The sequence below is a fragment of the Poecilia formosa genome, unplaced genomic scaffold, assembly GCF_000485575.1.
Source record: "Poecilia formosa unplaced genomic scaffold, Poecilia_formosa-5.1.2 Scaffold203, whole genome shotgun sequence".
Classification (NCBI taxonomy): domain Eukaryota; kingdom Metazoa; phylum Chordata; class Actinopteri; order Cyprinodontiformes; family Poeciliidae; genus Poecilia; species Poecilia formosa.
Genome location: NW_006800142.1, coordinates 669994 through 683864, shown reverse-complemented (window position 1 = coordinate 683864; position 13871 = coordinate 669994). Strand labels below are relative to the sequence as shown.

The window sequence follows — 13871 nt, the reverse complement described above, 5'->3', positions numbered from 1 at the left end:
CACACACACACACACACACACACACAGTTTTAATATCCGCTCAAAACTTCACATTCAGGCTCCACTCCACTCCGGCTCAGAGGGAACCCGCTTGCTAAAGAGGCGAATAAAATTCACCAGCTAGTCGCTAACTCAAATATGATTACCTTGAGATTAGAGACTAATTGCTCGGGGTTCATGGAGGCAGCCCACCATAAAGCCAGGAGGACTCGGGGAGCCGCGCTGTGGGGCTTTCCACAAAGGAGCGCGATGAGAGCGCGCACGCTTCCAACAAGTCATTCTCGACAGCTACAAGCCGCGCACAAAGACCACACACGGCGCCAAAGACATGTTAATGTAATCCCAAAGTTCTCACTTCTCTCCGCGAACAAAACGCGCTCTGAAAAATACCTAATAGAAGACAGTTTCTGATGCTGGGCTGGAGAATTTTAACTCAAAGGTCTTCTGGAAGGGCTTTTTTTATTATCGTTATTTCGCGCGGGAGGCCTCAAACTGAGACCGCTTTAGGAATAAAAAGAAAAAAAAAGTGACAGAAAGACGTTGCGAACATGCAGCCGTGTGTGTGTGGAAATGCCAAACTCTTCAGTAATAACTGTGGAGGGGGCTTGGGGGAGGGGGGTCACTTTTAGAGCAATGCGTAAAAACGCTGCATTAAAACTAAACAAAACAAACAAACAAACAAAAACAACCAGCCCTCTTGAATACGTTTTAAAACTCAGTGGATTATGTGTTCTACTAGTAATAAAATAAATAAATAAATAAATAAATATTAATGAGTTGTCCATTAAGCTGGATAACAGTCTACAGTATCAACGACAGTTAATAGTTACATGCAGATATTGACAATAGCAGGTTCAGTCACTTTAACCTATTACTATTTCTGAACTAATTGTTTGGTAACGCTAAGAGTGAGAATGCAAAAAGATATAAACTTATATACGTGTGTGTATAAATAATAAGTCACAATCCCTCCAGTGACGGTTCGTCATTCCACAACAACATGAACTTTCTGCTGAGGACACATTTTTCGCAAACTTTGGATTCATAAAGTTTTTAGAAACTTTTTCGTTTGGTTTTCTTTTGTCTTTCCAAAATTGAGCAGAAGCGGCTCGAGTTTATATGGGGCCAGCAGCAGCATTAAATTTATTATTATTATTATTATTATTATTATTATTATTATTAATAATAATAATAATAATAATAATAATAATAATAATAATAATAATAATAATAATAATAAATTGCAGCAAATAAATTGTGAGACAAGATCATTTCTCTCAATTTTGTGTCCACAACACAACACGTCTGTGCCAACTTAGTAAAAGTCATAAATATGTCCCAATTGCTTTTGATTTATTGATTAGTTTCCAGCTACATTCTCCATAGAATCTCACTTCAGAACAGACAAAAGCAGCAAATATCACTCACCTACTGACATGAACTGTAATTGATAACATGATTGCTTATATATATAATCCTAAATAATCTTACTTTCAAAGAGTTTTTTTTTTAAATTATTATATGTATTTAAATATGAAACTTTTGGATCAATTTTCTAGCTAAAATCTAAAGTGCTTATTGCCCCCCACCACCCTGGCCTCGGGGGGGCCCAAACCAGCAGCTTGACTCACTTATGTCTTGTGACGCCTCTGAATGTGAGCGTCCTAATTTTAACCTCGTTGTGACCTCACCGCTCACACCTGCAGAAGAATCCTAGTTAAAGGCCTTGTTTTAGCGTGAATATAAATTCAATTGAGAACACAGTAAGACACGATTTCGGTTCATTATCGAGACCGTGGAATATGGGCCACATCGAAACTGTGCTTAAAATCCAACATAATAATAATAATAATAATAATAATAATAATAATAATAATAATAATAATAATAATAATAATAATAATAATACGTCTTTAGGAACGAGTTGGTGCTGAATCTCAAACCCATCGCCCGTCCCTTTCAGGTCCCTGATTGATTATTGATGGAGCAGCTGATAGAGGCTCGCGCCCGTCATTCGAGAAGAATTCCGCGTGCTGTTTGGTCAGGGATTTCATCGATAAGCTGCCCTTTGAGCAGCGCTCGTGTTTGATGTGGAGCTCCGAGAGACCTCGCCTCTGTGACTCAGTGAACACACATCCAGAAAAAAAACAGCAAAGAAACAAACAAAAAAAAAAGCATGTAAAAGCTACAAAGGCGTTTGTTCTGCAGTGCACGCGCGCGCAACGCATTGATTCATCAAAAAAAAAAAAAGTATGTCACAAAAAACAAAAACAAAAAAAACCCCCACAAAACACTCAATTTTCATTATTTTGTTCCGATTTGTTTTGGGAAATAAATGGAGAAGAAAGAAATACGTTGTTAATACTGCGGCAAAACCAATAACGATAATAATATTTTACTACTAAATTAATTTTTTTTCTTCTTCAACCTAATTACTCACATAATGCAACAACGCGTCGTGCGAACATATTTCACACAAAAAATTGCTTAGCTGTCTCGTTTCCATAATTTATTAATAGGACTGTTTTTGTAGTAAGTCAAATATCTATATAAGTTACAAAGAAATAAAACGTACAAATACCGGGGAAACCACAACAAACCAGCAATAGCGTCAAAAAAGTTTGTACAACAAAGAGCTAGAATTCAAACCTTTTACAGAAATGTACACGCTAGACCTACGGCTCACATTAAATTCTATTAGAAAGCAGAGGCGCATTGGGTTTCACTGCAGTCCAGTCGTGCGTGCGTGCGTGCGTGCGTGCGTGCGTGTGTGTGTGTGTGTGTGTGTGTGTGTGTGTGTGTGCGTCCCTGCTCAGGGTCAGGTGTACCCCAACTATCAGTCTACCGCAACGATCTTCTTTTGTCTCTTTATATAATTTACATAAATAAATCCCAGGACGTTCACATCCACAGTTTATGGGAAAAGTTTCTTCCGCAAGAGTTTCCTTGTAGAATAAAAAGATGCACCTGGAGTTTTTTCTTTTCTTCTTCTTCTTCGTTTTTTTTTTTTTTGTTCAAATGCGTGCATGTGTGCTGCGACGTGCCTCTCTTTTCACCGCGGAGGGAATTTGAACCACAGCCGCTGCGTCTCGTCACCACGTCCTGCCGTACAACAGGGCCGAGCACTGTAAGGCCGAGCCGTACTCCGCTCCGGGGGAGTTCAGGTGGGAGAGGCCGGCCACCTGGCTCTGCAGAGACGGCGGGCTGGAGGAGTGCTGCGCCAAGTCCGGGGAGTGACCCGTGCTGCCCACCTGCTGGCTCTGGTGCTGCCCGAGCCCGGACGCGTTGTTGGACATGATCATGACGTTGCCTCCCTGTTGGTGGTGCGTTTGCGCCGAGGACGTGGGCGTGTGGCCGCTGCCTTGACACGGCTTGCCGTCTTTTACCAACACCGGCACGGCCACCCTCCGCGGGGACTGCTGCTGTTGCTGCTGTTGCTGCTGCTGCTGCTGCTGGCAGGAGCCGCTCTCCTGCTGCATCTGCTGCTGGGACACTTTGTCTTTGGCCTGCCTCTTCATCTTGTAGCGGTGGTTTTGGAACCAGATCTTCACCTGGGTCGGCGTGAGGTGGATCATGCTCGCCAGGTGCTCCCTCTCCGGAGCCGACAGGTACTTCTGCTGCTTGAAGCGGCGCTCCAGCTCGTAGACCTGCGCCTGGGAGAAAAGCACCCGCCGTTTTCTCCTCGGAGTGCTGGACAGGGAGCCCATGCCTTTGCCCACGTCTGCCAGGGAGCTGAGGCTGCCCATGCTGCCCATGTTCATGCCCGACGAGGAGCCCATGAAGCGAGAGACTGAGAAAAGAGAAGATTTTTTTTAAAAACTTGAATTAAACAGTTTAATTTGAAAAAGTCAAAGAAAAAAAAGGAAAAATATTAACATTAACTTGTAATTGCGTTCTAATTGTTTGGATTTAATTAGAATTAAATCTAATTTACACCAAATCTGTAAACTATGTTTTTGTTATTAGTTTTACCCGATGATTTTTTTTAAGCGAATAAAAGAGTTCAGGTTAATTTTAGATAAAACATTAACAGATTGAAATAACAGCTTTCACCCCCTATTTGCCACCAGGACGCTGAACAATAATGCGGCCATCCACGATCCATTTTAATGTTGCACTTTAGTCGTATTCCCTTAATAAGATAAATAAACGTCTATTTATAATAATTGTTTCTAGGGTTTCCTTGTCTTATCTGCTCTGCTGACATTTGCTACGGCTGCATCTTTAGTTTCCTTCCGCCAAACTGCAGCACGACAACAATTCGCTCGTATATTTTTTAAAGCCCGAGTGGAAATCTTTTATGTGCTCCAGATGCTCCAGCTCAAGTGGGGGAAAAAAAATATTACAGATGAATGTAATGAACTTGGGAAGAAAGAAAAAAAATCTTAACTGTCTGGGCTGGGGATTAGATATTTAGACTATATCTGATTTGCTGCACAGAATAAAACAGAGTGAAAAATGACGTTTGAAACACACAGAGAGCCTCGCTGAGGTAGGGGATGTGGATACTCACTGGTGGAGAAGCGCGGGTCCGGGTTGGCTCCGTACCAGCCGGTGGCCGTGGCGCTGCCTCTCATCCCGTCCTGGTACGCCGGCAGCTCGCCCATGTTGCCCAGGTTGCCGTTGCAGTAGCCCCCCATGGCAGTGTGTGACAGCTGAGAGACACCCGCCGCAGTCATGTGGTAAGCCGCTGACACAGTCCCGTTGTGGCCCATGTGGTGCTGCTGCATCGCCGCCTGAGAGACCTGCGGCTGCCGGTAAGAAGCGAGAGGTGCCCCCAAGTTGTTATTCTCCATACTTACTTTCTTATAGCTTTCCTCAAGGGGACTCAAGATATCGGAAACAGAAAAAGGAGTCGTATGCTTAGGGCTCATCGACATTGTTCTGTGGCTTGGAGAGGGAGAAATTAGAAGGCAAGGCAATCTCTCCTTCTCTTCTCTCTCCCCCTTCTCTTCTCTCCTCTCCTTTTTTTTTTTTTTTTTATTTGGCCAAAGCCCCTCTGGTTCCTGTTGTCTCAACGTCGATCCTAGTAGATGAACACGTAGGAGAGCGCCTCAAGTCGCGCCTTTAATTGGATTGAGTGGGGAGCTCGGTGCTGGCTTTGGTTTGTTTTAGCCGGGTGCCAGGTTTAAGGCTACCATCAGAGGCGGGGCATCGGCAACAATACAAAAAAAACGGCTCTAGCCTCCGAGCGTAATTTCACTTAGAAGACATGTGCTCCCCTCCCACTAACAATAACATAAGCGTCGCCGCACATGATCATAAACGCTCATCCCCGGCGCTGCCGCTGCCGCCGCTGCTGCCGCGGGGCGGTGTCCGGGCGCGCGGCTTCTGCATGGCGGAGTTAGCGACTCGCCGCTGTTTGCTTCCTGACCACAATGCACTTTATTAACTGTAGTGATGTTTACGAGGGCCTCTTGAAGGAAGGAGGCCTATATGGACTTGAGAGTTGGAGAACCACTCTTCGGTTGAACTACTGACTTTTAATGGCCACGAGAGGCCTCCAGTGATTGCAGGATTGTTTGTGTTATGCCTTATCGTACTCAGACATGCAAAAGTGCACTTGCGGGGAGGGGAGGGAAGAAAAAAAAAACGCCTGATACTGATAAGTAAATAAATACACATCCGCGCGTTAAGTGGCTGCGTAAATGATTAACCCCCCTAGTTTTTTTTTCTTTCTTTTTTCCTCCCCACGTTTCATGTCATTGGACGAAAGCAGCGTGTTACCTAAATTCAGATGAACACCCTCGTAAAAAGAGAGGGGAGAAAAATCTAGTCTGGCGGAAGGAGAGGCTCTTATGTGAAGTTAACGGTGTTCAAGTAGCTACTTTCCCTGCAGCACAAGTCCAGGTAGCCCTCAGTAGCATCTTGCCTTAATGCTCAAGGAGCGATTACAGTTTAACCCAATCACCTTGAATTTTTTTTGTTTTTTGTTTTTTACAGCGTCATCGAAAAGGAGTTGGGCTTTTTCCGGATATTATCTGAAAGTTATTATTATTATTATTATTATTATTATTATTATTATTATTATTATTATTATTGTCCTGGTTGTTGTAAAATGTGTATTTTTTTTTTTTTACATTTACAGAATTTAATTTGTACGGTGGAATATTGCATCAGTTAAAAATGGCACCGCATGAAAAAGACATCTTCATTATTTCATGTGTCAATTTCAATCGTGTTGCTCAATGGAAGTGTGGAGGACATCAATCAGTAAAAAAAAAGAAAGTAAAAAAAGGAAGTTAGTATTTTAGCTTAAAGGTACCATGTCCTTGTGTATTTTTTATTTTCTACTACCAAATGTAGATAGACAATTCAAAGGTTTTTATAAACTACGGTTTTCACTAAATTCAAAGTTGTGAAATCACACATGGTACAAAAAAAACAACAACTATATTCTGCTTAGTGTGTGTTTGGGTTCACGACCTCACAATAACTGGATTATCAGTTGGTAACAGTAAACAATGTGATGGACGAATAACTTGTCTGTTTCCAACATTCTGTAGCATTTAAGTTACATTTAAAGCAGGATTTTGACTAAAATATGCAAATAAAGAAGAAAAATGGCAAGAAAACCAAATACTTGTATACTCAAAAGAACTATGCCTTCTGTGATGTCAGCAAGAGGCTGGAGTAAGGCTGTTTTTAAAGGAGACGTTTCATTGACTAAATAATTATTCTTAAAATAAATTGAAGAAGGATTATCACGTGCCGCTCTGTTGATAGAAACTACATCCAAAGTAAATAGGAATAACCTCACTGAAAAGTCTGGCTAATTGCTTTAAACTTCATTAATGGCTAATAATCTTTATTTTGGTGACAAGTCCTGCCAGAACATTTTGATTAGAATTTAACTGGAGATGTTTGGAAAACTGAAGAGGTTTTATTAGCTGTTATTGTAATTAATTATTTGCAGTGTCCAGCACAAAATAGCCATGATTATATACTGTAGATTTTATATAAAAGAGCATCTACTCAGTAAAGGTTAATTAAGACTTGCTATGGAGCGAGAAGTAAAGTGAAATAAACTTCAACATGCTCTGCTTCCTAGTTCCTACACTATAAAATTGCATTTTGGACTGTAGTAAATAGGCATTAGAAGTCAAGAAATGTCCTATAACTTTTGTTGGCGCAAAAAGCTAACGTTTGTTTCCAGTTTTTGCTTATTTAGCAACAATGCTAATGCTAATGTGAAACCTGCTAAAAGAGAACTCCTTCTTACACTACAAAAATGACTTTTGTAAGGAAGCTAAATACCATTGTACAAGTTGCTGTCAGTAAGTTTTATTTGTTTGAGCAATAATTTAAGTTTGTATCCGTTTGTAGCTAGCGTAGTGACGAAGCTATAAATTAGCTAGTAAGGTGAGCTCGTTCAGCGCGAGGCAGTCCTTAATAAAAACATGATCTAATCTGATCTTGTCAGGGAAAAGCTTTCAATCTTACCCTTTAGAATATATATAGCCTATATTTTTAAAATGTGCTATTATTTTAGTATGTATTTTTGTGATATTTGTTTGATTTTAAATCGGGACAACCACCCAGATATAATTGAACATTTTTAAGATATTTATTTGGCTCATTTTTACATTTCATTTTGATTGAAATTCGCCACATTTGTTTGCATTTTTACTGTTAAAATTTTACTATTTTCTAATCAATTTTATAAGAATGCAGGAAGCAAAGTTTAAAACCATAGAACTGTAAATGACTTGTTTGCGCACTTTCATCACGCATTATTTTTGCCTTATTAATTTAGTATGTTATTATGCATCATGTTCCGCTCCTGATTCCTACATTTTTATTGTTGCGCTACATACAGTATGACGGTTTATAGCTCTAGTAAAATACAATTATTTAGGATTAAAAAACAACAACTAAATAATTAATAATAAAGCAAACAAACGAAAAAAAGGAAAAAAAAGTTTGGAATATTTTGATTTTGTGAAACCTTTTATCCAGGTGTCAATCCCAGCAGCAGCATCATAACATTTCCCAGCATCCGCCTGAGTCTGCAGCTCCATCCACCTCTGACAGGAGAACAGCGTCTTCTGCTGGCAGCCTCTCTCAGCAGACACCGGTTAACTCCTATAGGAGTTACTTATAAGTAATAACCAGTCTTTGCATCTTTTTTTTTTTCGTTGTTGTTGAAAATTTCATCTCACAAAAAGAAGCGAACAACAGTCAGAATCAGTGAGTGTGCTGCCTGTAGTGACATGCCGATCACTTTTAGTTTGCTGTGCATTGCGCTGCCTCAACTGCACCCTTATTCCTGTCATGTTGCTCCAACATAAACAACCAAATCACATGCACATCTAATGAAGCGACACTATCATGTAGTTACATAGTACATGGCTACACATATTGTTTTGCATCGCAACAACTAACTGCCTGGCCATAATAACAGCGAGCAAATGAAATTACAGCATCTTCATACATCCACGCTAAAGCTTGCATATGCATTCCTTAATTAAAGAATTCTGCAAGACATTCTTAATCATCTAAATCAGTACCTCCCCCCCTCCTATCCCTGCTCTACCACGCGCTCATTACGGCCAATTAGCGGCAATTAGTCCAAATGTTCCCGCTAATTTCTGGAAATTATGAGAACACTAAGAAAGTGGCGGATGTGAGCCTACGGAGCCTTTGTTATTGAGGCCACACGCTGTGGTTGCTCAGCTGATTGCTACATGATATAACCCCCCGAGGATAGAGAAACTAAACGTCAGGAGTTGAAAAGAACAAGAGGTGGTCCTTTATTATTATTATTTTTTATAATTTAAGATCAATACATTCTTTTTAATTGTTGTAGGGTCAATATTCATACGTTGAACACTTTAAAATGCAGCTATTCTGTTTCTAATGCAAATATTGAACAGATGGTAGGTGGATAGTTTTTAGCTATGATATTTAATCAAAATTAGATCTGTTATCTCTATCGAGATCTCTGTTAACAGATCTCTGTTATAACAGATAACAGAGATCTGTTATCTGTTATGGTCTATTGACCATAAAGACAATAAGTCTATTGTCTTTATGGTCAATAGACAATATTTATTCCACTTTATACAAACACAAAGGGCGGTTTTTAGAAAAAATATCAAGTTTTTATATTGATCTTAAACCTCTCTGGTGGATTTGAGTGGCAAAAAAATCCTTTTCAAAAACCGGATGTTAGCATTTTCACCATCCTGCCACAGAGCCTTTGAGCAAATGCTCATGCGTCACGCAGTCACGATTATGTCATTATTTGGAGGGCCTGATTCTGCAGCAGGGACACTGTTTTAGAGCAAGTTAGGTTTTTTTTTTTTTGGGTGAAACGCGCCACCTTGTGGATCAGTAAGTCTCTTCACCATGTGGAGCTGAAGCAGATTTTCAGCGTTTTACAGTGAGTGTTATTCCGCCATCTAGTGGAGAGTTTGGTGACTGAGCAAACAGTCAACAATGAAATCAAGTTTGAAAAGTTCTTAACCACCAGTATCATGAAAGTTCTGACTTTCACTAAATGAACAACTTCATCCATAATCCAGCCAACATGTACACATGAGTCTCATCACCTCCTCATCACAAACAACACATTTCTCAGCCAGAGTTTTCAGTTACACCAGAATGAAAACCAAATTCTGTAATCACTAAGCTCTATGTAGGGATTACTGTGAGTCGCAGCCTGTTTTTGTCAAATGATGCTTTAAAATGAGGAATTCAGCTTGTTTACATGTTTTTTAATCTGACATATAGGCAAACATGAGCTGATCACGACATAAGCAATGTTTGCAGCTGAGGATGATCCCTAACAGCCCAAGGAGCAGTTGTACCAGCCAGTTGAATTTTTATTTATTTATTTTTTAATATCACAAAAATACAATGTAATATAGATTGAATTGAACTTGGGAACAAAAGTTCAAAAGCCGCCTTCGCTATGAGTAAAGTCAATTTTCAGACACCAATTAAATCGATCAGGATAATTTATAACTATATGCTGAACATTGTGAACATTGACATTCTGCGTAAAACAAAACAACAAAAAACTCATAAAACATGAGACTTAGAAGATGAGTAAGCAGATCAATTAGTAACAGCATGACATGAATCTCTTTTAGTATTACTTCTGTTCTCATAAAAAAGGTTCCCCCTTATTTTTCTTTTCTTTCTCGGCCAACCCCGTTTTTTGGGCTTACTTTCGTTTTTTCTTAGGTTTTGGTTTTTTTTCTTAACAAAGCAGATTTATTCTACCTGTACATCATTCAATGTTAGGGTGTAAATTAAAAGTCAAAACTCTAGAAATGAAGTCATCTACTTGTATGCATGTTTAAAACGGAGCACACATAATCATGAGCGTACGAATACTTATCAGGTTCTTGTGTTTGTGATGAATGATGATCATTTCTGCTACCTTAATATTCATATTGCACAACATGCAGAAATTATTTCCATACCTAATTTACTGCTGTAATGCATTCAAACAGTACTTTGTCGCTATGCAATTTCCTATTACAGTATAATACATAAAACATTTTGTTAAAAAAAGGTTCTTCAGTGGCATTTCCTACATCACCTTGTTCTTGTTACACACTGGAATCAGTCCAACAACTTTCACTCTTCCCACTGAGTCACTGTCTGCCTGCATCTTATGGAATATCCAACACGTAAAAACAAGATGTGGGGAAAGTCCACAATTTGAACATTTTGAGCATTTTGACATGTTCCACATATTTGGTTTTGCTTAAGGGGGCTGAACGTTAAACTCACACAAATGTTGTTTAAATTCAATACATGTAGAGTAGAATAAGAAAGCGGGTTCTGTTGGGAAGCAGTGGTTTTTGCGCACAATGTCAAGTAATAACAGTTTTCATGTTGTTCCAATATAACACAGAGCAGTTGATTTTACTTAAAATCCACAATTTTATTTGAAAAGGGCAGTTGCCAGTTGGAATAAGATCTTTATCAAATGTCATGGAATATATATTTATCTTGTGACTGATAAATTGCAGGGATAGGACAGAAAGCAAGTGTCTGCAGCTCATCTTCAGGCATTGATGCAGTTTAGGCCAGTAAAGAAGAAAGGTCTGTTCATGTGTGTATGGATACAGATTAAGCCATCTTCACTTTGAAGATGACTGGTGGACCCGTAATGGTTTGCTTTTTGTGACAAACGCAGGAGTTATTCCTTTTAAAATTCAAAACATTACACTTAAATATTCAGATTGTAAAAAAAAAAAAACATCAGTTTGTTTTTACAAAAACCCCTTTAATTAGTCTTAAATTGTGACACCAAATAATGACAGGCGGATGATGATGCCACTTTGATGATGATTCAGGGTTTTTATTATTATTATTATTTATTTGAAGAAACAGAACAAACTGAACTAGGGACGCATGTGGAAACATCAGAAACATTCTGGAAGAGGAGAATCTGAGGAGAGTGACCACTGGCACCTGGTTGGAGACACAAACATACAAACTGATGGAAATGGGAAATGATACGGTAAGAATACAGTCGGGAAATTACTGGAAGCAGGAAACAGACAAGACACAATATCAATGTCAATGTCAATTATTTTTGTAAAGCACTTTGAAAACAGCTATAAAGTGCACCAAAGTGCTGTACAGTATTCTTAAAACCACACTAGCTAATAATAACTATAACAATAAAACACACGACTGACCAACATAGACTATAAACCACCATAACAAACTCATAAGCCAATTTCTCTTTGCCACTGTTCAAAGAGGGAAAGACGAGAGAACGTGCCATTCGTTTGAGTCAGATGTGTGTTTGGGATTGTCATAAGTCATGGTACACTCGCCTGCATCTGTAGCAGAAAATAACGTGAAACAATTCACACCAAACATTTATTTATTGCTTCAAACAACTTTGGGGTGTGTCGGTAACTGTGGAGGGAGCTGCACACGTAGACGTTTGAATTTGAAGGTCAGTTTCACTGTCGTGTTATTTCCAACTGGAAACTGAAATCTAAACACATTTTAAAGGTTAGCCTCGCGTTTTTGAAACTGGATCTGTACATTAAGACATAAACATTAAAATGACTAAAATGTGGGTATTCAGGGAACACCAGCGGCCAAATCGGCAAAAGGAAGCACAAAATATTATAATTAAGAGATTTAGCAGAATTAAGCTCCTAAACAAACATTAAAAAAACAAAAACAGATTCAGCTGTATTCAACCTGAAAATCTGATCTATTTTCTTTTCTCTAACCCTGTCGGTTAGTAATCAAAGTTTTATAAACAAATTATGTGACACAACTTCACCACCAAGCGTTCTCAGTTGACGTGCGTCTCCTAACTTTCCTCCCACGGCAGGCCAGCGAGTGAAACCAGAGGATGGGCAGACCAATACGAGCCCGTCCCATTCAGACAATTCTTCTGACTAACTTAAAAAAACCAATGGCAACCTCTAAAAGCCTGTCTTTGTCACCCTTAAACCCCAGAGATGCTCTAAAACACCATTGTGCGGTTAAAGCTCATAAATTTGTCGCAGGGACTGATTAAACATCACGAGAATCGAAACACTAAAGATTTTGTCTCGGTCCCCTTTGGTGGAGGTACAATGGTCCTTTCAGGGGGAGACACCCGCACAAAGGGAGCGTTTAAGGGGAGATGCTGCGAGCTGAGGGGTTCGGCCAGTCCCCTCCATATGTGAGGCAAGGTGGCCCCAGCGATGGGGACAAAGGGCCAGGTGACAGGGACGATGAGCTGCGGGGTCACAGGACGAGCAAACAACATTATAGGGGGCGTGGAAGTGAACAACCCCCCGGCCCCCGGCCCCCAGACACCGACATGGTTTTAAATGCAGAGACTTTTTAAAATATTATTTTGTATTTTAGGCCGACGATCGGGGTGGTCACGCTTCCTTGAGAATGTGTCATCTCAGCTTGGCTTCCGAAAGCATCAACGTTTTTCCGACCCCATGCAGCGGTTCTCCAGATGAGAGTTCAAATATTTGAAATTCAAGCTTTTGCAGAAACGAATGCGACCCGACCCTGTAGGGCATCCAGACCCGTCGTGCTGTCTGTGAAACACATCAGGACAGAACGTGTAAAGCATAAAATAAAAATAATAGTAATTACATCAAAACAAACATTTACAGAAAAAGTGACAGACATGTGAAGTAAATAGTATGAGATACTCCATCATCTTTGAAAGCCACATTTGCTCTAAACATACTAACATTTCCAGAATAAATGCACTTTATTAGTACACTTTCAACAAAACTTAATTGAGAGAGCAGAAGCAGCTCCGGGTCAAGATAATGTGATAAAAGAGGCCGGGGATTCTCATGTTTTACCAGATCCAGATGTTTTAGACAAGATGTTTGCTCAGCTTTTGGCTGCATAATTAGTCTTTTTTTTTTTTTTTACATCATAAAAGCTTCTTAGATCACTCCTAATTTATCATCCTGTTTGGATAATATATACACAAGTACAGATTGGTTATTTTGAGACATGCATTCTCTTCCCTTTAGGATAAGAATCAACTCTGGAGAGAATGATAAATGCTAAAAAGAGGCAAACTTCCTTCATATTTATGTAGAAACTTCAATAAGTTCTACATAAATAGAACTTATTTGTTTACAGTTAAATAAATGTATCCATAATATATTTTATATGTTATAACTGCACATATTTGTGTGTATATTATAACATATAAACATCTATTTGCCCTATATGCACCCAGTCAGAAAATATTAAATGTTTTAAAATGACACAAAATTTACCAAACCAATTTGCAGCTAGAGTGAAATAAACACATTACTCTAAAACAGTATTAATCCAAAATAAGTGATTTTATTTATAATTGTTGTACATGAACAGCTTAAACTTTACAAAAAGTCTTCTGGAAGACAAAAAACAAA

General features: G+C 39.2%; 1 protein-coding gene across 1 annotated transcript; it reads right to left on the bottom strand.

The window, feature by feature from the left end:
* Positions 1 to 2494: 2494 nt before the first annotated feature.
* Positions 2495 to 5164, bottom strand: nkx2.1 (NK2 homeobox 1). Its single transcript, XM_007567052.2, has 2 exons — positions 4514 to 5164; positions 2495 to 3790 (listed from the first exon to the last, which is right to left on the bottom strand). The coding sequence occupies exons 1-2, from the start codon at positions 4878 to 4880 to the stop codon at positions 3093 to 3095; spliced, it is 1065 nt and encodes a 354-aa protein (XP_007567114.1). The 5' UTR covers positions 4881 to 5164; the 3' UTR covers positions 2495 to 3092.
* Positions 5165 to 13871: the final 8707 nt, after the last annotated feature.